Source organism: Bufo bufo, chromosome 8, assembly GCF_905171765.1.
Source record: "Bufo bufo chromosome 8, aBufBuf1.1, whole genome shotgun sequence".
NCBI lineage: Eukaryota > Metazoa > Chordata > Amphibia > Anura > Bufonidae > Bufo > Bufo bufo.
Window position 1 is genome coordinate 176434046 of NC_053396.1, and position 25031 is coordinate 176459076.

The 25031-nt window shown below is 43.3% G+C and overlaps 1 protein-coding gene across 1 annotated transcript; it reads left to right on the top strand.

Annotated features, from left to right (window-relative positions):
- The first annotated feature begins 2187 nt into the window (after window positions 1-2187).
- On the top strand, window positions 2188-24801 carry LOC120977093 (NTPase KAP family P-loop domain-containing protein 1-like). Its single transcript, XM_040404860.1, has 5 exons — window positions 2188-2299; window positions 2811-2866; window positions 9492-9623; window positions 22261-23975; window positions 24471-24801. The coding sequence occupies exons 2-5, from the start codon at window positions 2854-2856 to the stop codon at window positions 24702-24704; spliced, it is 2094 nt and encodes a 697-aa protein (XP_040260794.1). The 5' UTR covers window positions 2188-2299; window positions 2811-2853; the 3' UTR covers window positions 24705-24801.
- The last annotated feature ends 230 nt before the right edge of the window (window positions 24802-25031 follow it).

The window sequence follows — 25031 nt, forward strand, 5'->3', positions numbered from 1 at the left end:
CCAAAACGGTTGAGACAACCTATGCACTGGTAAGGGTGGTATTACACTACTCAATTGTCGGGCACTGGAAGCGCCGATGGATGATAATCATCCATCGCCACTTGTTTGCATTAGCCTGATTACACTGGAGGATACAAACTTTAAATGAGGGAGGAGCGATTGCTACCTCAGGCGTTCTTCCCTCCTTATTCTCTTCTATAGATGATCGGCAGCACATCCCTGATTACATAGAGACGTGATGCCAATAATCAGCTATTTTTCATCCTGATCAAATATGCGCATCAGCTGATGAACGAGTGTTTGCCCCTTCAGCTGCTCGATTATTCAGGCAATTATCGGGAACAAGCATTCGTATTCCTGATAGTTGTCCTGAAATCGTGCAGTCTAATAGGGTCGTAAGAAAAGCCTGGAGGCTATCAACTGACTTTAAAATACATGCAATAGTGATGAGATGTCAAGAATAGTTGTGAATGGGCCTCGGGGCCCACCAGAGGATCCCATGTCACCCTAAATCTAAGATATCTTAATAGGCTAATGAGTCATGTGTGAGGAAACCCAAGTTTGTGCAGGTAACACCATCAAAACACATGGAGAACATTAAAATGATATGCAGATGCTGACACTGGCCAGATTCCAACCGAGGACCCCAGTGCTGAGCACTGAACACAGATATGAACTAATAGGAAATGATGACTATATGGAGTGTTGAAGAAAAAAAACACAAGGCAACAGCCCTCTGCAAACCAAATTAAGTACAATAATGCCATAATTATAGAAAATATTCTGTTGCTAATACTACGCTTATTTTGTAAAAATGAAAATGTATTTGCCAAGAATCTCAAATTTACTAAATTCACGTAGCAGTAGCAACAGAATATTTTCTATAATTATGAAAATATTGTACTTTATTTGGTTTGCAGAGTGCTGATGCATTGTGTTTTTTTTCTTCGTGTTTCTAGCCATGGCAGCGCGCACCTGTGCAGTTATGTGGAGTGTTGGTCAGCCATCATGACATCGTTGAATAGCACTCACCACTTCGTATTAGGGCTCATGCATACGGCCGTTGTCTGGCCGTGCCCGCAAACAGCGGGTCAGCAATATATGGGCACCGGCCGAGTGCACACCGTATCACGGATGCGGACCCATTCACTTGAATGGGTCCGCAATCCAGAAGGAACGGTGTGCTTCCGTGGGGTTTCTCTCCGTGCATGCACTACTTTTTTGCAGTGCGGTCCATCGGATGCAGATTCAAGTGAATGGGTCCTGCGTCTGCATATGGCGGCCCTACGGTCGGTGCCTGTGCATTGCGGACCGCAGCACGGGCCAGGCCAGCACACGTTCGTGTGCGTGAGCCCTTATATTATAAACTGTACTGGCACTTTGCCCCTTGAGTTCAGTAGTCATTGTGTGCCATAGAATAGTGACACAATCCAAGGCAAGGTTAGCTTGGGTACATGACATATCGATAGGATGTGCCATAAATGTCCGATAGGTACAGGTTCCCTGTGCTGCTCGAGGAAGTGTCTAATTTATGACAAGTCCCTACTGGAGTAGTTTTCACTCCTCTTTTATGCCTGCTTTCAGGCGTAAATGTAAATTTGCCGGGACCAATATCCCAGTTCCCGGAACCCATTGTTAAAACGTCCTGGGGCAAAATATTGTTGCATGGATGTTTAAAAAGTCACAAAAAAGTGGACTTTTTACGTGATGCTGACACTTCCTGATCCCCCTTGCCGCTAGCATGTCCGCAATATACCTGTCCCATAGCTCTGTGTGGTTTTATTTAGGGGAAAAAATGATTTTATATATATGTAAATCAGCCTGGTATGGAGCCCAAGGGGCTGCACTAACCGTTCTGGAGCCCAGCCATGCCCCCCTATTTTTATTCTTATTTCTGTACTGTTTTTTAGTAGGGCCATGTGCTTATATGTCTATTTATTTTTTCTAGATATCACAATTTTCTGTACATGTTTTTGTATCCATTTGTATTAATGTCTTACACTGAGTTTGGCTTTTTAAGTGTTAACAGTTATTGTGCCGGGTGTGTTCTCTCTGGGCCATGTGACCTGCTGATTGCATGGTCAGGTGCTTGGGGAGCACATAAGGCACAATCCTTTGCAAGTTTCACATGTCATGAGGAAGGACCAAAATTGTTATATGGTCTGAAACGCGTTGACGAAACTGTCCTGTATGAAGATTTTAACCGCATCAATAAAAAGTTTTTCCTGCTTAGACGTGGAGCTGGATTTGTTCAACTGCAACCAGGTGCGGTATCCTTGCTCGTCTAGCAGAGGAACAGGTGAGAGCTGCCTTTACCATTATTGTTCTCAGGGAGACGCTGGTTCGTTCATCTGGGAAGGAACCAGTAGTCTCAGAACCTGTCACTAATCCTAGGGCTTTTCAGGGTTACTAGGGCCTAGGTTTCCGGTGTATGAATATTCTCCCCTTAAGGGTCTATTCATACTGACAGGAGTCAGGGCTAGTTTAGGGTTTCCATAGGTGGTCACCATTTCCCTTTACCTAGCCTTGAGGCCTAGCTCCTGGTCATTTTCCTTCTGTTGTCATTCTGGTGTTCCTCCCCTCCCCCTACACTGTGACACTTATATGTTTTAATGTTAATCTGTATAATGCATACATCTCCTTATGTATACATACATCCATCTGAAATAATAATGAATGCATAAATTATGCTATATTCTGTTTGCACAAGGCAGAATCCTACAATGGAGGAGCACAAAGGGGGTATATGTGCGGTTGGTCTTGATCTTACCGGGAGATCTTGTTAATAGTATTTTCTCTGTTTTCCACAGGTATAAGGTCCTCTGGAGAAGCTGCACATTACAAAGTGATGACATGGTGTGTCCTGGTAAGGAGATCCTTTTTTTGTGTTGTATACTGCCTTTATTCTGTTTTCCTCTCCCCCCATGCATACATACTTCTCCCACTGTACTCATTTCTACATAGTCCTGGTCGGTGTTAATATTGTCTCTCTATTAGAGAAATGTTATCTCATTTGCTGTGTATTACCCCTTAGATATCATTACTGGCCTGGCAAATGTTCACACACCGAGTTTTCCATATTAATCCATAGATGATCCCATTTTTTTTTAAAGCTTGCCATACTGTTTCGATGTATGTCAGCCGAACCTGCCGACGATCTAACATGTATGTGGCCTCCCGATTCTCCCCTGATGTCAGATGTTAGGGGGAGATAAGGATCGGCCATGTTGGATTTCAACTGCTTGATCACTTTGCTCCCAACTTTTTAGAAGGTCAAGAAGAGACACTTATGGTTCACTGTGTGCAAGCTCCATTTTTTTCCTGCACACTTATTACACAATATTAGCACAAAAATTATCTGAATAAAGATTTTTTTTTAAGAGCCAACTTGCACCAAATGATGGAATAATACACATGCCGGAGTCTAATATTCAGCTAGGAACCAGTTTTTTAACTAAATGTTGAGTTTATTATTGCAAATCTATTTTCCATGTAAAAAAGAGGAGTATTTAAGGAGCAAAGAGGGACAGAGGGACTTCGGTCAAAAGGAGGGACTGTCCCTCTATAATAGGGACACTTGGGTGACATTTTATTCTCAGGGAGACAGGGAGCTGCCAGAGGAGCCTTGCAGTGCTTCCTCTCCTCTTCCTACTAGAACATGTTCGGTTAGGGAGGCATCTGTGTGGGAAGAAGGAGCTAAGTGGGTGCTATCATCTATATGAGGTGCCCCTGCTTTACACATTGGATAACCCCTCTAACTAGCATTTGGCAGACTGCTATCTTAAAGGTGTGCAAAACAGTGCAAAAAAAAAAAAAAAAAAGAAAGCTTCCTCCGGGGCTTAACATGCTGTAAAAAAAGAACAGAACGTATACTCACCTCACCCATCCTTGTCTCCGCTGTTCCAGTGGTCCATATATTCCATGGTCGGAGCCCAGCTGAGGAGGAAAATTTTGGGCAGTGCCATCTCTCTATTCCCCCCATTATAACAGCAGATCACTGATGTTTTCCAGGGTCAGACCTGCTGTGATCAGCTGATCTCTAGGACGGAGTCGTCTCTGGAATATACTGTAGAATTTACTGTAGGATATTAGAGTCATCAGGACCCTTGAACCTGTACACCAACCAAGTGCCAATTTTTCAGCCCCATGCACCCTGCTCTATTGTATGGTAATACACGCTACAGGGAGATTTCACAGTGGACCGATGTCCAGGGGGGCACCCAAGCCCTCCTCACGACCATTGGTGGGGTACATAATGATCTGATGCTCTTAGCATTCATTAATGCTGGAAGCATCAGGCATTCATGCACCTGGCTTGGACCACAGGTCTCCTCCTGCATTCAACTGTATCATTGTCCTCAGGACAGCGATACAGTTGAATATTGTGGCAAGGGTAGCAGTATTTTGTGCTGCACTGTGGTATTGCTGGCCCTGCCTACTGCTGTTGTCCGTGCCTACTTGTAATGGTCCTGCCTTCTGTCAATTTGAACCTGCCTACAACATAAAAACATTCTAGTTTTTTATTTTTCCAGTGCCACTTTAATGGGGTTATCCAACCCCTATAATGACCCCCCTATTGTCTGGGCCCCTCATTATACTTACCCCACTCCCCGGCACCCGTTGTCACTCCTGCTCCCTGCACGGCTGCGACGGGGATGAGCCTCGCTAGTGTCGCCCGCGATGCTAGGGAGGCTCATCCCTGTTGCGGTCTGCTGTTGGCTGCAACCCCCCCTTCCTGGATGTTTTGATCCGTGCATGTGGGGAGCAGGAGCGACGCAGGTGTCAGGGAGCAGAGTAAGTATAATCTATATGAGGTGTCTGGGCATTAGGGGGGTCATTACAGGTGTTGGATAACCCCTTTAACCACTTCCCGTCACACTAACGCCGAAAGGCGTCATCTCTGCGGCACTCCCAGGTCACACTAACGCCGATTGGCGTCATCTCGCGTGAGCCGAGATTTCCTGTGAACGCGCGCACACAGGCGCGCACGTTCACAGGATCGGAAGGTAAGCGAGTGGATCTCCAGCCTGCAAGCGGCGATCGTTCGCTGGCAGGCTGGAGATGCGATTTTTTTAACCCCTAACAGGTATATTAGGCGCTGTTTTGATAACAGCATCTAATATACCTGCTACCTGGTCCTCTGGTGGTCCCTTTTGTTTGGATCGACCACCAGAGGACACAGGTAGCTCAGTAATATGTAGCACCAAGCACCACACTACACTACACCCCCCTGTCACTTATTAACCCCTTATTCACCCCTGATCACCCCATATAGACTCCCTGATCACCCCCCTGTCATTGATCACCCCCCTGTAAGGCTCCATTCAGATGTCTGTATGTGTTTTGCGGATCCGATCCATGTATCCGTGGATCCGTAAAAAACATACAGACGTCTGAATGGAGCCTTACGGGGGGGTGATCAATGACAGGGGGGTGATCACCCCATATAGACTCTCTGATCACCCCCCTGCCATTGATCACCCCCCTGTCATTGATCACCCCCTTGTAAGGCTCCATTCAGACGTCCGTATGATTTTTACGGATCCACTGATACATGGATCGGATCCGCAAAACACATACGGACGTCTGAATGGAGCCTTACAGAGGGGTGATCAATGACGGGGGTGATCACACCATATAGACTCCCTGATCACCCCCCCCCCCCCGTCATTGATCACCCCCCTGTAAGGCTCAATTCAGACGTCCGTATGATTTTTACGGATCCACTGTTACATGGATCGGATCCGCAAAACACATACGGACGTCTGAATGGAGCCTTACAGGGGGGTGATCACCCCATATAGACTCCCTGATCACCCCCCTGTCATTGATCACCCCCCTGTAAGGCTCAATTCAGACGTCCGTATGATTTTTACGGATCCACTGATACATGGATCAGATCCGCAAAACACATTCGGACGTCTGAATGGAGCCTTACAGAGGGGTGATCAATGACGGGGGTGATCACACCATATAGACTCCCTGATCACCCCCCCGTCATTGATCACCCCCCTGTAAGGCTCCATTCAGACGTCCGTATGATTTTTACGGATCCACTGTTACATGGATCGGATCCGCAAAACACATACGGACGTCTGAATGGAGCCTTACAGGGGGGTGATCAATGACAGGGGGGTGATCACCCCATATAGACTCCCTGATCACCCCCCTGTCATTGATCACCCCCCCTGTAAGGCTCCATTCAGACGTCCGTATGATTTTTACGGATCCACTGATACATGGATCGGATCCGCAAAACACATACGGACGTCTGAATGGAGCCTTACAGGGGGGTGATCACCCCATATAGACTCCCTGATCACCCCCCCTGTCATTGATCACCCCCCTGTCATTGATCACCCCCCTGTCATTGATCACCCCCCTGTAAGGCTCCATTCAGACGTCCGTATGATTTTTACGGATCCACTGATACATGGATTGAATCCGCAAAACACATACGGACATCTGAATGGAGCCTTACAGGGGGGTGATCAATGACAGGGGGGTGATCACCCCATATAGACCTCCTGATCACCCCCCTGTCATTGATCACCCCCCTGTAAGGCTCCATTCAGATGTCCGTATGTGTTTTGCGGATCCGATCCATGTATCCGTGGATCCGTAAAAAACATACGGACGTCTGAATGGAGCCTTACAGGGAGGGGGATTTAATGACAGGGGGGTGATCACCCCATATAGACTCCCTGATCACCCCCCTGTCATTGATCACCCCCCTGTCATTGATCACCCCCCTGTAAGGCTCCATTCAGATGTCCATATGTGTTTTGCGGATCCGATCCATGTATCCGTGGATCCGTAAAAAACATACGGACGTCTGAATGGAGCCTTACAGGGGGGTGATCAATGACAGGGGGTTGATCACCCCATATAGACTCCCTGATCACCCCCCTGTCATTGATCACCCCCCTGTAAGGCTCCATTCAGACATTTTTTTGGCCCAAGTTAGCGGAAATTTTTTATTTTATTTTTTTCTTACAAAGTCTCATATTCCACTAACTTGTGTCAAAAAATAAAATCTCACATGAACTCACCATACCCCTCACGGAATCCAAATGCGTAAAATTTTTTAGACATTTATATTCCAGACTTCTTCTCACGCTTTAGGGCCCCTAAAATGCCAGGGCAGTATAAATACCCCACATGTGACCCCATTTCAGAAAGAAGACACCCCAAGGTATTCGCTGAGGGGCATATTGAGTCCATGAAAGATTGAAATTTTTGTCCCAAGTTAGCGGAAAGGGAGACTTTGTGAGAAAAAAAATAAAATAAATTTTTTTTCGCTAACTTGTGGCAAAAAAAAATAAATTGAACTCGCCATGCCCCTCATTGAATACCTTGGGGTGTCTTCTTTCCAAAATGGGGTCACATGTGGGGTATTTATACTGCCCTGGCATTTTAGGGGCCCTAAAGCGTGAGAAGAAGTCTGGGATCCAAATGTCAAAAAATGCCCTCCTAAAAGGAATGTGGGCCCCTTTGCGCATCTAGGCTGCAAAAAAGTGTCACACATCTGGTATCGCCGTACTCAGGAGAAGTTGGGCAATGTGTTTTGGCGTGTCATTTTACATATACCCATGCTGGGTGAGAGAAATATCTCGGTCAAATGCCAACTTTGTATAAAAAAATTTGAAAAGTTGTCTTTTGCCGAGATATTTATCTCACCCAGCATGGGTATTTGTAAAATGACACCCCAAAACACATTGCCCAACTTCTCCTGAGTACGGCAATACCACATGTGTGACACTTTATTGCAGCCTAGGTGGGCAAAGGGGCCCACATTCCAAAGAGCACCTTTCGGATTTCACCGGCCATTTTTTACAGATTTTGATTTCAAACTACTTCTCACGCATTCGGGCCCCTAAAATGCCAGGGCAGTATAACTACCCCATAAGTGACCCCATTTTCGAAAGAAGACACCCCCAGGTATTTCGTGATGGGCATAGTGAGTTCATGGAAGTTTTTATTTTTTGTCACAAGTTAGTGGAATATGAGACTTTGTAAGAAAAAAAAAAAAAATCATCATTTTCCGCTAACTTGTGACAAAAATAAATAAATTCTAGGAACTCGCCATGCCCCTCACGGAATACCTTGGGGTGTCTTTTTTCCAAAATGGGGTCACTTGTGGGGTAGTTATACTGCCCTGGCATTTTAGGGGCCCAAATGTGTGCGAAGTAGTTTGAAATGTGTAAAAAATGGCCGGTGAAATCCTAAAGGTGCTCTTTGGAATGTGGGCCCCTTTGCCCACCTAGGCTGCAAAAAAGTGTCACACATGTGGTATTGCCGTACTCAGGAGAAGTTGGGGAATGTGTTTTGGGGTGTCATTTTACATATACCCATGCTGGGTGAGATAAATATCTTGGTCAAATGCCAACTTTGTATAAAAAAATGGAAAAGTTGTCTTTTGCCGAGATATTTCTCTCACCCAGCATGGGTATATGTAAAAAGACACCCCAAAAAACATTGCCCAACTTCTCCTGAGTACGGCGATACCAGATGTGTGACACTTTTTTTCAGCCTAGGTGGGCAAAGGGGCCCACATTCCAAAGAGCACCTTTAGGATTTCACCGGCCATTTTTTACAGATATTGATTTCAAACTACTTACCACACATAAGGGCCCCTAGAATGCCAGGGCAGTATAACTACCCCACAAGTGACCCCATTTTGGAAAGAAGACACCCCAAGGTATTTCGTGATGGGCATAGTGAGTTCATGGAAGTTTTTATTTTTTGTCACAAGTTAGTGGAATATGAGACTTTGTAAGGAAAAAAAAAAATCATCATTTTCCGCTAACTTGTGACAAAAAATAAAAAGTTCTATGAACTCACTATGCCCATCAGGGAATACTTTAGGGTGTCTACTTTCCGAAATGGGGTCATTTGTGGGGTGTTTGTACTGTCTGGCCATTGTAGAACCTCAGGAAACATGACAGGTGCTCAGAAAGTCAGAGCTGCTTCAAAAAGCGGAAATTCACATTTTTGTACCATAGTTTGTAAACGCTATAGCTTTTACCCAAACCATTTTTTTTTTACCCAAACATTTTTTTTTTATCAAAGACATGTAGAACAATAAATTTAGAGAAAAATTTATATATGGATGTCGTTTTTTTTGCAAAATTTTACAACTGAAAGTGAAAAATTTCATTTTTTTGCAAAAAAATCTGTAAATTTCGATTAATAACAAAAAAAGTAAAAAATGTCAGCAGCAATGAAATACCACCAAATGAAAGCTCTATTAGTGAGAAGAAAAGGAGGTAAAATTCATTTGGGTGGTAAGTTGCATGACCGAGCAATAAACCGCTAAAGTTGTGGAGTGCCAATTTGTAAAAAAGGGCCTGGTCATTAGGGGGGTATAAACCTGTGGTCCTTAAGTGGTTAAGTTCCTAGTCAACCCATGTTTGCTGGTTCAGTTTACGCGGCTATGCTGTGTGCATGCTCCCTTTAGTCATACTCTCTTTCTTACTCTCTACCTTAAGGTTTTGAGACAAAAGATGACATCTACTGCTACTCTCTGGCAAAGGCTTTGTATTACGCTGTATCTCCTCTGACAGTCGGGTTTTACGCACCATGGGGTAGGCGCGAAGATTTCCTTCTCAAAATGGTTGAGTGTGAGTATATGGCTTTTTTTGTCAACTGTATGTTGTTGGTGAACTACCTAGGAAAAATCAGTTATAGAAATGGCACACAGAGCCATACACTTCATACCACCTTATACCTGACACTCTTTATTTTTTTAGCTTTATTATGTATATGACTGTTCTGCATACACCTGTTCCCCTAAATATACCTAGAGGTTGCCATGTGTTTTACAATCCATTTAAATGTACAACCAAGCTGGGCTGTTTGAACACACTGGTGGGTCCCACCCAATCTCCTCACCTATTCCCCACCCTCTAGACAAACTTCATGGTTTGTGGTCATGTGCAATATAGGGAGACGTCACTGCTACAGTCAAATAATCAAAGATTGGCGAGTATAACTACGTGTTGGTTTGTTACCTAGCAGGGACTACACCTGGGGCTTCCTCTCTCCAACTTCCTCTTGCTCCTTCTTTCCAAAGACTCTTTGGTTCTCTCCAACTGCTCCTGGAGGACCACATTCCTTCTCATTGCGTTTGAATGGCTCCCTGCTCCACCACAGCTTTCAGTTGTGTCTGCTTCCAGAGGATCTGTATTTGTTGCTACAGTAGCGCACTGTTATTTGCAGGACCTATGTGGCTGCGGTACCGCAGCAGGACCGCACAAACTGCTGCATACAATAAAGGCACTTAAAATATACTATTGGTACCGCGCTCAGACGAGAAAGGGGATAACTGTATGTAATGTGTGTACACAAGCGGGTAATCCTATGTGGTTACAATCACTCAATACCTCTACAGTATCTTGTGAAGATTACCTTGTCACCGATGCCATCTTGTTGAGGTGCACTTTATACTTGGTAGGTACAGGGTCCTTAACAGCCTCCACCATACAATACATGCCCCGGCCAGTGGCGTGATGCTGGTGTTCGAGCTCACAGAGCAGCTAGTGACGTCACTTCTTTAGCTACGGGTCGCTACAGCTGCCAGAAAGGTCTCCAACGCGTTTCAGACAGACGCTGTCCTTCCTCAGGGAGTGTTACAAGGCCCTTCTAGTGCTCCTATTTATGCGCCACACTTATTGCTGTTAGTACTTAACCCCTTGTGCATCGCTCTGTTGTTCCCTGCAGTGTACCTGGACCGAATGATTTTTACTCAAATGCAAACAGTTCTATTTCAGTGTTTAAACCATTTAGTAGTAGGGTATTCAGATTAAATATCCATTTTGTTTCTGTTTTCAACATTTCTTTACGGACCCCCCCCCCCCCCCACCTTTTGTTTCTTCTTACTATTTTCACCCCACAAAAGCTTGAACCTATGCATTTCCCTCCATGTCTTTCTTTGTAGTGCCGTGACAATGGATGTCCTTTGAATTTTTACTGTATATTGTATATGTGCTCCCCTATTCTTATCTTCAATTGTCTTTTCGTACGGCTGACATAGATTTTATTGCAGGGGCAGGTTATTGTATATATTATTCCGCTAGTGTTGCAAGTTATGAATTGTTTAATACTTTGAATGAGCCCTCTGTGCTTTCTATATGCGATCTAATCTTATTATCCATTAATTTTTACACCCTATGCATTTCTTGCATGGGTAAAAGCCTAGTGGTTGCTCATCTTTTTTAGCCAGTTTACCTCTGTTGTGATTTGCTGTTATACATCTATGTGTAGGCGCTATGAGGTTGCCGATATTCCTAGGTTTACGATATACAAATTTTGGTATCGAGAGAATAAATTCACCAATTATTTTGTCCTCTTTTAGGTTATCCCAATGTTTATTTATTATTTTTCTGAATTGTGCTGCTTGACGGTTATAAGGAATGATTATCGGGGGCGTTATGAATTCCTCCTCCCCCAATTCAATTTTATTTATCTCCCCCTCCTCCAGTAGGGTTGATTTATTTAATTGGCCTATTTCTATTCTTCGTTGTTCTAGCTTCCCTTTGTCATAGCCTTTATATTAAAATTTATTTCGCAAGCATTTTGCCTCTCTTTCATAGTCAGCTTCTTCAGTGCAGTTTCTTTTAATGCGTAGAAACTGGCTTCTTGGGACCTTTTTTAGCCAGCGTGGTAGGTGGCAACTTTCCATGGCAATAAAACTATTTGCGTCGGTTGGTTTGTTGAACGTTTTAGTGCAAATCCTGTCCCCTTTTATATAAATAGTTAAATCTAAAAAAATGTATTTCTTTCTTACTGTAGGTTGATGTAAATTCCAAATAAAATTCGTTTTTATTAATGTTATTTAAAAACTCTTGTAGACTATCTTCCCCTCCTACCCATATAAAACCAATATCATCTATAAAACGTCGCCAGAGGGCGAGGCCCGCCCGAAGCTCGCCATTGGGGTGAATGTACTGCTGCTCCCACCACCCCAAGTATAAATTTGCGAACCCAGGTACGAACGTCGTCCCCATCGCGGTCCCCCACGTCTGCAGGTAAAATTTATGATTATATGTAAAATAATTTTTGGTTAAAATAAACATTATACATTCCCCAAAAAAATTAATTTGCGCCTCTGGCATCTCCCCTTTCATACTCAAAAAATGTTTTAGGGTACTTTCACACTAGCGTTTTTCTTTTCCGGCGCTGGGTTCCGTCCTAGAGGTTCAAATCCGGAAAAGAACTGATCAGTTTTATCCTAATGCATTCTGAATGGAGAGTAATCCGTTCAGGATGCATCAGGATGTCTTCAGTTCAGTCTTTTTGACTGATCAGGCTATTCAGAAAACCGTAGCATGTTGTATTTTTACCTCCGGCCAAAAATCCTGAACACTTTGACTGAACGCCGGATCTGGCCTTTTTCCCATTGACTTGCATTAACGCCGGATCCGGCGCCGTGTGTTCCGTCAAACCGGATCCGGCTTTTGCATGTTAAACCCGAAATTTAAAAAAAAAAGTTAAAGTCCATAAATGGTGGATCCGTTTTTTCCAATGCATTTTTTCATTGTGATCAAAATCCTGATCAGGATTCAAATGTAATCCGTTTTCACATGTTTTTCCGGATCCGGTGGGCATTTCCGGTGTCGGAATTGAACGCCGGATTCAAACAACGCTAGTGTGAAAGTACCCTTACAGCTTCACTGCCTTGTTATTGTTTTCAATAACTGTGTAGAGGGACTTAATATCTAGTGTACCAATAATATAAGCCCCCTTCCATCTAACTTGACTTAATATTTGTAATGTATATTTCGTGTCCTTTAGATATGTGGGGAGCGCCTGTGCATAGGGCTGTAGCTGTTGGTCTACATATCTCGACAAGTAACTAGTTAGGCAGTCTATGCCTGACACAATGGGTCTCCCTGGTGGGTTTTGTACCTCCTTGTGGATTTTAGGGTTGTGATAAAATACCGCAATTTTCGGGTGTTCTACATTTATAAATGCTGCGTTGGTAAAGAAGGACAGTAATCGAATTTACACTCCACGAATGCGGCTCGGATACAGGAGCCATTAACAATTATTCGAATTTGAAACAATCGATTTTTCCGATATAGCGGAGCGGAGGAGTTTCAGGATCGAGAAAACACGCCCTGCTTCCTGCTGCCGTCACGAGAGGACGGCTGGATCACGTGGGACGCCGCGTAGGTCCTAGCAGGCCGAAAAGGAAGAAGCATATCGGAGAAGCCACATACGGCGTGGAGTGGTAAAGTACACATATAAATTGTGCAATATAACTCTGGATGAAAATATGAAATAGAGAATGGTATTTATTTATTCATCATATGATCAGATAAGAATGGTTGTAACACAGATGGACATTACCCCCTAGCCACTGCTGGACAGTCATTTTTTTACTACGATTTTTTTACTACGATTTTTTAGATTATGACTTTGATGCTGCTGGTTTTCCTATCTTGATACACATAAGACTGCTGCTGACCTATAGTTATCTATGCTGCTATTCTATTGCTGCTGATATATTGCTGCTAACGCATATAGCACTTTTCTATTGCTGCTTGAAGTTTGCTGCTGACTCGGATTCATTGGTTTTATTGTGTTTTATATACATAGTGGTCCTACTCATACTATAGCTGCTTATTTTTTGTATTTACGTTTATATCATATTAAATTTTTTATTAATGTTTACCAATTTTATCTGTTATGATTGATGGTCCATGGGGCCCTGATAACTGAGTGCCCCCCCCCCCACACATTATTTTAATTTTTGATATCTAAACGGGCTGTGGGTGAGCCAGAGGGGTGTGCACCTATTACATCTTTACCTTGGTGGGTGAGCCGCTTGCAGAGTTTCCTGTTAAAGAATAGGACATGTTCTAGCTTTTTAGAAATTAATGGCTCCGCATCCGTTCCGCAAAACTGTGGAACAGATGTATGCGGACACAAACATAGGGTCGTCTGAATGAGCCCTTAAACAGGTTTTCTGATTACCTACTATTGGATAGATCATTAATCTCAAATCACCAAAGTCCGACTCCTGACATAGACAGTGATCACCATTTAAGTGAATGGGAGCAGCGCTGTAGTACCATTCATGGTGACTACCCAGCAGTGGTGTTTCAGCAGACCGTCCAGCAGACAGATGATCTATAGGGGTGCTAGTAGTTGGACCCTCACCGATCTGATAATGATGACCTATCCTATGGCTAGGTTGTCAATATTACAGTCCTGGAAAACCCCTTTTAAAGGAAATACTTGAGGAAGGAGATAAAACCAGTTGTAATTATCTAGGTGCCCTCTGGTGCTTACAACTACCTTTAAATTGTTGGCAAAAGTGTTCACCTGTACTAATTCCATAGCATCATTCAAAGGGATTCTACAATTTAAAGCAAAATTCTACCATAACAGAAAATTTCATAAAGCAAAGAAAAAAAAATGTTTTTTTTTGCAAATACTTTGCTTCACTATTTTTGTATTGATTAAAAACATTCTCGCACTTTGAGTTGCAGTTTTACAGCTGACTATACAATATCTAATGTATTGTTTGAACTGTTTATGTTAATGTCAGACCCCTGCCGTGCCTGCTTCAGTTTACACAAGTTATGTGGTTCCTTGTCATATCCGTGTTCCCTAACTGAGCGCAGTGTAGGTCACATGCAAGTAAAACATAATTATCAAACTGAACAACAGAGCAGGCCATGCATAATGTTACTTACGTTTTTGTGAAAACCTAAAATAAAGGCAACCCTTTTTTAACCACCTCAGCCCCTAGGGCTTAAACACCCTGAAAGACCAGGCCACTTTTTACACTTCTGACCTACACTACTTTCACGGTTTATTGCTCGGTCATGCAACTTACCACCCAAATGAATTTTACCTCCTTTTCTTCTCACTAATAGAGCTTTCATTTGGTGGTATTTCATTGCTGCTGACATTTTTACTTTTTTTGTTATTAATCGAAATTTAACGATTTTTTTGCAAAAAAATGACATTTTTTCACTTTCAGTTGTAAAATTTTGCAAAAAAAAACGAGATCCATATATAAATTTTGCTCTAAATTTATTGTTCTACATGTCTTTGATAAAAAAAAAATGTTTGGGTAAAAAAAAAAATGGTTTGGGTAAAAGTTATAGCGTTTACAAACTATGGTACAAAAATGTGAATTTCCGCTTTTTGAAGCAGCTCTGACTTTCTGAGCACCTGTCATGTTTCCTGAGGTTCTACAATGGCCAGACAGTACAAACACCCCACAAATGACCCCATTTCGGAAAGTAGACACCCTAAGGTATTCGCTGATGGGCATAGTGAGTTCATAGAACTTTTTATTTTTTGTCACAAGTTAGCGGAAAATGATGATTTTTTTTTTTTTCTTACAAAGTCTCATATTCCACTAACTTGTGACAAAAAATAAAACTTACATGAACTCACTATGCCCATCAGCGAATACCTTGGGGTGTCTTCTTTCCAAAATGGGGTCACTTGTGGGGTAGTTATACTGCCCTGGCATTCTAGGGGCCCAAATGTGTGGTAAGGAGTTTGAAATCAAATTCTGTAAAAAATGGCCAGTGAAATCCGAAAGGTGCTCTTTGGAATATGGGCCCCTTTGCCCACCTAGGCTGCAAAAAAGTGTCACACATCTGGTATCTCCGTATTCAGGAGAAGTTGGGGAATGTGTTTTGGGGTGTCATTTTACATATACCCATGCTGGGTGAGATAAATATCTTGGTCAAATGCCAACTTTGTATAAAAAAATGATAAAAGTTGTCATTTTCCACTAACTTGTGACAAAAAATAAAAAATTCTAGGAACTCGCCATGCCCCTCACAGAATACCTTGGGGTGTCTTCTTTCCAAAATGGGGTCACTTGTGGGGTAGTTATACTGCCCTGGCATTTTCCAGGGGCCCTAATGTGTGGTAAGTAGGTAAATGACCTGTGAAATCCTAAAGGTGCTCTTTGGAATATGGGCCCCTTTGCCCACCTAGGCTGCAAAAAAGTGTCACACATGTGGTATCTCCGTACTCAGGAGAAGTTGGGCAATGTGTTTTGGGGTGTCATTTTACATATACCCATGCTGGGTGAGAGAAATATCTTGGCAAAAGACAACTTTTCCCATTTTTTTATACAAAGTTGGCATTTGACCAAGATATTTCTCTCACCCAGCATGGGTATATGTAAAATGACACCCCAAAACACATTCCCCAACTTCTCCTGAGTACGGCGATACCAGATGTGTGACACTTTTTTGCAGCCTAGATGCGCAAAGGTGCCCAAATTCCTTTTAGGAGGGCATTTTTAGACATTTGGATACCAGACTTCTTCTCGCGCTTTGGGGCCCCTAGAATGCCAGGGCAGTATAAATGCCCCACATGTGACCCCATTTTGGAAAGAAGACACCCCAAGGTATTCAATGAGGGGCATGGCGAGTTCATAGAATTTTTTTTTTTTTGGCACAAGTTAGCGGAAATTGATATTTTTTATTTTTTTCTCACAAAGTCTCCCTTTCCGCTAACTTGGGACAAAAATTTCAATCTTTCATGGACTCAATATGCCCCTCACGGAATACCTGGGGGTGTCTTCTTTCCGAAATGGGGTCACATGTGGGGTATTTATACTGCCCTGGCAGTCTAGGGGCCCTAAAGCGTGAGAAGAAGTCTGGAATATAAATGTCTAAAAAAATTTACGCATTTGGATTCCGTGAGGGGTATGGTGAGTTCATGTGAGATTTTATTTTTTGACACAAGTTAGTGGAATATGAGACTTTGTAAGAAAAAAAAAAAAAAAATTCCGCTAACTTGGGCCAAAAAAATGTCTGAATGGAGCCTTACAGAGGGGTGATCAATGACAGGGGGGGTGATCAATGACAGGGGGGGGTGATCAATGACAGGGGGGTGATCAGAGAGTCTATATGGGGTGATCATCCCCCTGTCATTGATCACGCCCCTGTAAGGATCCATTCAGACGTCCGTATGCGTTTTGCGGATCCGATCCATCTATCAGTGGATCCGTAAAAATCATGCGGACATCTGAATGGAGCTTTACAGGGGGTTGATCAATGACAGGGGTGTAATCAATGACAGGGGGGTGATCAGGGAGTCTATATGGGGTGATCACCACAGTCATTGATCACGCCCCTGTAAGGATCCATTCAGACGTCCGTATGCGTTTTGCGGATCCGATCCATCTATCAGTGGATCCGTAAAAATCATGCGGACATCTGAATGGAGCTTTACAGGGGGTTGATCAATGACAGGGGGGTAATCAATGACAGGGGGGTGATCAGGGAGTCTATAGGGGGTGATCAGGGGTGATCAAGGGTGAATAAGGGGTTAATAAGTGACAGGGGGGGGGGGGTGTAGTGTAGTGGTGCAACATATTACTGAGCTGCCTGTGTCCACTGGTGGTCGATCCAAACAAAGGGGACCACCAGAGGACCAGGTATATTAGACGCTGTTATCAAAACAGCGTCTAATATACCTGTTAGGGGTTAAAAAAAACACATCTCCAGCCTGCCAGCGAACGATCGCCGCTGGCAGGCTGGAGATCAACTCTCTTACCTTCCGTTCCTGTGAGCGCGCGCGCCTGTGTGCGCGCGTTCACAGGAAATATCGCGTCTCGCGAGATGACGCGTATATGCGTGATTGTGTGCAGCGCTGCCACCTCCGGAACGCGAATCTGCGTTAGGCGGTCTGGAGGTGGTTAAAGGAGTTGTCTGATCTGGCTGTAAACTGCGCGTTGCACTCTCCATTAATATCTGTTGGTCTTCTGAAAATAGGCGAGTGAATGGAGAGCACGCCGCATGCGCTTTGTGCTCCCGTTCGTTTTGGGGATTTCATTCTAGAGATAGTCAGGTCCATAAATATTGGGACATTGACACAATTCTAACATTTTTGGCTCTATACACCACCACAATGGATTTGAAATGAAACTAACAAGATGTGCTTTACCTGCAGACTGTCAGCTTTAATTTGAGGGTATTTACATTCAAATCAGGTGAACGGTGTAGGAATTACACCAGTTTGCATATGTGCCTCCCAGTTGTTAAGGGACCAAAAGTAATGGGACAGAATAATAATCATAAATCAAACTTTAACTTTTTAATACTTGGTTGCAAATCCTTTGCAGTCAATTACAGCCTGAAAGTCTGGAACGCATAGACATCACCAGACGCTGGGTTCATCCCTGGTGATGCTCTGGCCAGGCCTCTACTGCAACTGTCTTCAGTTCTTGCTTGTTCTTGGGGCATTTCCCTTCAGTTTTGTCTTCAGCAAGTGAAATGCATGCTCAATCAGATTCAGGTCAGGTGATTGACTGGCCATTGCATAACATTCCACTTCTTTCCCTTAAAAAACTCTTTGGTTGCTTTTGCAGTATGCTTTGGGTCATTGTCCATCTGCACTGTGAAGCGCCGTCCAATGAGTTCTGAAGCATTTGGCTGAATATGAGCAGATAATATTGCCCGAAACACTTCAGAATTCATCCTGCTGCTTTTGTCAGTAGTCCCATCATCAATAAATACAAGAGAACCAGTTCCACTGGCAGCCATACATACCTACGCCATGACACTACCACCACCATGCTTCACTGATGAGGTGGTATGCTTAGGATCATGAGAAGTTCCTTTCCTTCTCCATACTCTTCTCTTCCCATCACTCTGGTACAAGTTGATCTTGGTCTCATCTGTCCATAGGATGTTGTTCTAGAACTGTGAAGGCTTTTTTAGATGTCATTTGGCAAACTCTAATCTGGCCTTCCTGTTTTTGAGGCTCACCAATGGTTTCCATCTTGTGGTGAACCCTCTGCATTCACTCTGGTGAAGTCTTCTCTTGATTGTTGTCTTTTACACACATACACCTACCTCCTGGAGAGTGTTCTTGATCTGGCCAACTGTTGTGAAGGGTGTTTTCTTCACCAGGGAAAGAAGTCTTCGGTCATCCACCACAGTTGTTTTCCGTGGTCTTCCGGTGTTGCTGAACTCACCGGTGCGTTCCTTCTTTTTAAGAATGTTTCAAACAGTTGTTTTGGCCAGGCCTAATGTTTTTGCTATCTCTGTGATGGGTTTGTTGTGTTTTTTCATCCTAATGATGGCTTGCTTCACTGATGGTGACAGCTCTTTGGATCTCATCTTGAGAGTTGACAGAAACAGATTCCAAATGCAAATAGCACACTTGAAATGAACTCTGGACCTTTTATCTGCTCATTGTAATTGGGATAATGAGGGAATAACACACACCTGGCCATGCAACAGCTGAGAAGTCAATTGTCCCAATACTTTTGGTCCCTTAACAAGTGGGAGGCACATATGCAAACTGTTGTAATTCCTGCACCGTTCACCTGATTTGGATGTAAATACCCTCAAATTAAAGCTGACAGTCTGCAGTTAAAGCACATCTAGTTAGTTTAATTTAAAATCCATTGTGGTGGTGTATAGAGCCAAAAATATTGGAATTGTGTTGATGTCCCAATATTTATGGACCTGACTGTAGGTGCGGGTCCCAGAGGTGAGACCTGTACCTATCTGACATTGGAGGCATATCCTAGCGATATGCCACCAATCTGTGAGATGACTCCCTTTAAAGGGAGTCTGTCACCAAAATATGACGTTATACACCACTTAGATGGCTCTCTAGCACACCTATCCATGATTCAAATTAATGGTACCTGTCACAATCAGTGTAGGGGAAAAATACCACACTGAACACAGGAGGGAAGGGGAACAGTAACTGGGCTTGGAAATTAGGGAAGAAACTGGTCACCTCCTAAACAACCCTAATCTGGGCCCTAACTACCTATCAATATGAATAGACCTTGAAGGTAGGAATATTCATATGCTGTATACCTTGGCCCTTATATCCCTATAAGGCCCGGGAATGAGGTTAGGACCAGAGACAACCCATTCCTCCCCAGATGGACAAATGGAAGTCTCTGTCTCAGGCCCAGATACAAACAACAGGGAATATAACAAACAGAAAACAATAAGAAAAGACAAGATTTATCTGAAAGTAGAAAAGTGGCAACTCCAGAAGCACCACAGAGTACAACAAGTTAGAAGGCAGGAAGGAAATCTATAAACCGCACCTCCAAGAGTGAGAAGCAGCTACTTATGGGAAAAGTAAATTACCAACAAGCAACACCTGAAGAAAGGGCTGTGGCATTCACCAAAATACAGACACAATAAGATCCACAGTGAACTTGTCAATTTAACACCCACGAGTTGCCAGTCTCTGCGATCTCCTGGTACCTGCCACGGGAATGTCCGCGACAGTACCTTTGTAATTTTCTCCTGACTTTCACCAGAAGGAAAAACGCAGTTTAATCCATATACAAATGAGGGCTCACAAGTGCACAGGGGTGGCGCTCGGTGTGTAGGTGTCCAGGCTGTTCTGCCTTCTTTATACATTACTCCTCCACAGCCTCTTCCTTGGCCCGCCCTGCAAATTCCTTGAGTCATCTATAGGAAAGGCCGATATCCCGCGCGTGCACAGTGCACCGCCGGCCCGGGCATGTGCACTGGTATGCCTATTGCAGGTACGGCATCGCTACATTAGTGCGCATGCGCCAGCAAACAGCGTGAAACCAGTGACTAGGGGGCGGACCAGAAGCAAACAGTAGGACTGGAGGCCGGACCACTACATGTAGGGACGCCGTGCCCACAATGGGTATCACAGTGCGCATGCCCGGGCCAGCGGTGCACGCGCGGGATATCGGACGGTCCTGTGGATGCCGCAAGGGACTTGCAGGGCGGGCCAAGGAAAAGGCTGGGAAAGGAGTAATGTAAAAAGAAGGCAGAGCAGCCTGGGCACCTACACACCGAATGCCGCCCCTGGACAATTGCGAGCCCTCATTTGCATATGGACTAAACAGCGTTTCTCCTGCGGGTGAAAGTTAGAAGAAAATTACAAAGGTACCATTTGAATCATGGATAGGTATGCTAGAGAGCCATGTAAGTAGTGTATAACATCATATTTTGGTGACAGACTCCCTTTATGTCCAACAGAATAAGGACCGCTCTTTTTAAAGTGACTCTCCATTCCTGTTCATTAAAGAGGTTACCGAGTGTGGGACTCTATTATGCCCATTTTAATACAACTCAACCTTTGAATCCCAAATGGCAGGGCATTTCAATTGCCACCTTTATGTTTCCGGGAAATACCCCCAAAACGGTCAGAGATTCTTTTTTTGTGCAATTCAGTATAAGTTCCAAATCTGCTAAAGTGAGTCTGTCACCTGCAAAATCAGTAAGCATGCCCCATGTGAGGTGCCCCTAAACATAACCATACATTTCTTAAAGAGTCACTGTACTTGCATATAATTTTATTTCATTTAATAGAAAATTTCTAAATTACTTCATTTAAAAAACTGCCTGCATCTAACTAAAAAAAAAAAGCCACTAGGGGTCTCACTTCCACCTTAGTTGCGGTCCACTGCCTTTTGTAAGAGAAGAACCACCCCTAGTAACACAGATGGTTGAGAGGAAGTGGAGGCGTGTCAGAGCTAGCTGAGATCCTGATAAAAGAACTGCTTCTACACTGCTTCTGAGGGTCACAGGAGTGTCCTGCCTTTCTGTGTGATCTTACCCTCTTTATCTGTTTTGTGAGCTCCAGAGCAGAAAACAAACAAAGTGGGCAGTAAAGGAAAGGACGCTACAGCTGTATAGTGCTTGCAGATTCCACAGAAGGGAGATACCTCCTGCTTGTGAGAGAAATGCAACTAGCTGTGCAGCTGAAAAAGGTAATAATTAGACTTAAAAAGACATTAAGGAAGACCATTCTCTTCGGTGTCTGCATCATTGCTAGAGGCTCTGAAATCTTAGGGACTGTCAATCTAATACCGTAAGAGCGACATTACTGGCTGAGAAATGGTGCACCAATAACCTTATTGGCATTAAAATAAAAAGAAGCATTTCTCAGGATTAGAGGACCGAATGTTCACCAGAAAGGTATGGTAATGTTTTGGGGTACCTACCCTACAAGGAGGTATGCTTATTTTCAAACAGATTTTGGAGGTGACAGACTCAATTTAAGTCATGCCTACAATAAAGTCTACAAAAGATGGGCCACCAGTTATACAGTCAATTTAACTATGATTTCAGAGCAATCAGCACAATCAGTGACTGATGCCTGTAGTTAAATGTTGGAGCCGTTGTAATGAACTGAATAGAGGGCAATGGTAGTGATGTCACGTTTTACACATTTTAGGAAATAATCTATGTCACAAAATATTAATAAATAATTTCTTAAGCTGTAGAATTTAATTTTACACTTTGGTTGCAGCGTATCTTTGTCTTGAAGGATGGAAGAAGGATCGACTAGAAGAAGAGAGAACTGGACTGAGGATAAGAAAATGCACAGGAAAAGACCTCATCAAACTCATCTTTCTTATGACATTTTACCATCCAGTAATCACAGAAACACACAAGCAGCGAACGAATATACATTATTGCTTCATCCGCTTTAGTGCATGGGAGTTCGCTGGTAGTGACCAGCTTTGGGCTGGGCTAGTTACCACACTTTGTGATGGTATTGAAAACAGTTTTGGTCTGGCACCTATTAGCATTTATAGAGCAGTAAGTACAAAAACTAAAATCATAGATGCTCCACTCAAACAGGAATGGGTTAGTAAGAAATTCCTATGTCTCCCACTTTGGGTTGCTATTGTGTTGGCGATCTTTATTGCAGTTGCAGTGGGTGCTTCAATCCGTATATTTGGCTTTCCATTGGGTGATCTCTCAGGAAATATGTTAGCTGCTGCTCAAGGTGTTGGGTCATCTGTGGTTGGCATATCTTTGATAATAGCACTGAAAGTAGGTATTACGGTGGTCAAAAATGTCATTGTCACTCAGAAGGGTACAGTGCAACAAAAAATGAATAGAACAGATATGAGCTCCCAGTTGGGTTTTATGAGTGATGTGAAGAAGGAGGTTAAAACCATCACCAGTTACCTCCAACTCATGGAAGTCTTCCAAAGGCAAAAAATTAGAGTCGTCCTTGAGATCACCAACTTAGACAAATGCATGCCGGACAAAGTGGTTGGGGTTCTAAATGCCATGAATATCCTCCTCTCTGATGCAAATGCCCCATTTATTTCCATTTTGTCTGTGGATCCAAGTATCATTGTAGAATGTGTCGAAAGCTCGGACCTCTTGAAAGGTATGGCCAACAATGGCTATGAGTTCTTGAACCGCATAATAACATTACCTTTTTGTATCCCGAAAATGGACTGTGACACAAAATTATCCTTGCTAAGAAGTATTATTGAAGGGACAGATGAAGTAATTAGAGATAAAGAACAAGAACAAAAAACCCCTAAAACAGGTGTTAATACCGTTGATATGCCAACAACGGTAAAAGCTTCATATGAGCTGGAGCCCAACAGCTCCTTCCTAGATAAAGGACCAAGCGCAAAAAATTTAATAGATGAAGCCCTTGGGTATTTTTTTCAGGAGCATACGCTTGAGTATATTACTGACAACGCTGTTCATATCAAAAGGATGGTAAATACTATCACCATAACCATCAGACTGATGATCCGGGAAGTACCAAGAACCCAAATACAACCTCGCAAAGTTACAGATTGGGTGCTCCTGGCAACCCACTGGCCATGTCGGCTCAGCTGGATATTGCAGTGCATTGAGGACGAGCAACAGAATATTTCCCTGGAAGGACAACAAACTGACTCTTCATACTCCAGAACGTTCCTTTGGGATGTTTTTGAGAAGACTTTGGAGGAACTCAACGCCATAAAGACAAGTCTGAAACAACTACTGGAGTTGGATGGTGATCCACAGATCTTCAACCATTTATTACGTGATAACTTTACTGTAGAAGATGCCAACTTCTTTCTGCCATTTACTGTTAATTTAGATACCTCCATTAAAAGACAAATGGAACTGCTAAGAGGCAGTAATAACATGTGGGGATCCAAAAAGAGCAACCGACTTGCCGTAAAGTCTCTGCTGAACATGAGTGTGGATGAGGTGTGCGAAGAGGTAAGTGTGAAATCTTTTGTCTGTTATTTACTATTATATTAGGCTGGGTTCCCAACTAACTGAACTGAATGGAGCAGAACAGACCCCATTGACTATAATAAGGTCTGGTTGGTTTCTGTTTAGGGTGGCATTTTTTTTTTTACCAGACAAAGAGTCCTGCATATAGTGGAACGCCGCCACCTCTTCATAAAAAAAAACAAAAACTATTAAGCAGCACACGGAAGGGGAGTTGTCAGAGAAAAATGGAGGGAGGGGACTCAAGTTGGTTAGAAAGCCCCGAGTCTATGATGCACTTAATCCACCCTTGAGCGTAGGGTGAAGGTTGGCCAGAGTAATGCCTCATACAGGTCTGTTACTGTATACTGGAGCTTGTGTTTACTCTTCTACTCCAAGTCCTGAAATAATGGATTATCCACATATTTCTATCCTTGATGAGCATCACTCGTCCAGTGCAATGCTTCTCTATGATAAAACCTTTATTTTTTTATTTTTCAGATGAACAAACTTGGTTTTCGAGAAGAGAACGTCCAAATGTACAAGCAGAAGATTAAGGACTACAACTTGAATGGCAAAGCACTGGTCTACAGTGATATTAACGAGATAAAAAATGTGATGGAAATGGGTCTCGGAGACTGGACATTGTTCAGTGTGTACTTCTTTGGGGCTCTTCCGTCAGCTCCTACCGCCCCTGCAACTGCCCCAGTTATTGGAAAGCAAGAGGCGCCATAACTTAGTGCAGGATCTATAGAGAATGTCTTAAAAGGGAGCAGGATATCTCTATTTATCAGATGAGAACTTTTAATATTTCACATGTTCGTTGAATTCTTACTCTCATTATCTACCGTATTTTTCGCCCTATAAGACGCACCGGCCTATAAGACGCACCTAGGTTTTTGAGGACAAAATAAGAAAAAAAATATTTTTAACCAAAAGGTGTGCTATGGTGGGTTTTGAATTAATGGTGGTCTGTGCATGACACTATTATGGGGGATCTGTGGATGACGTACTGTCATGTGGGGGATCTGTGGATGGCACTGTTATGGGGGACCTGTGGAT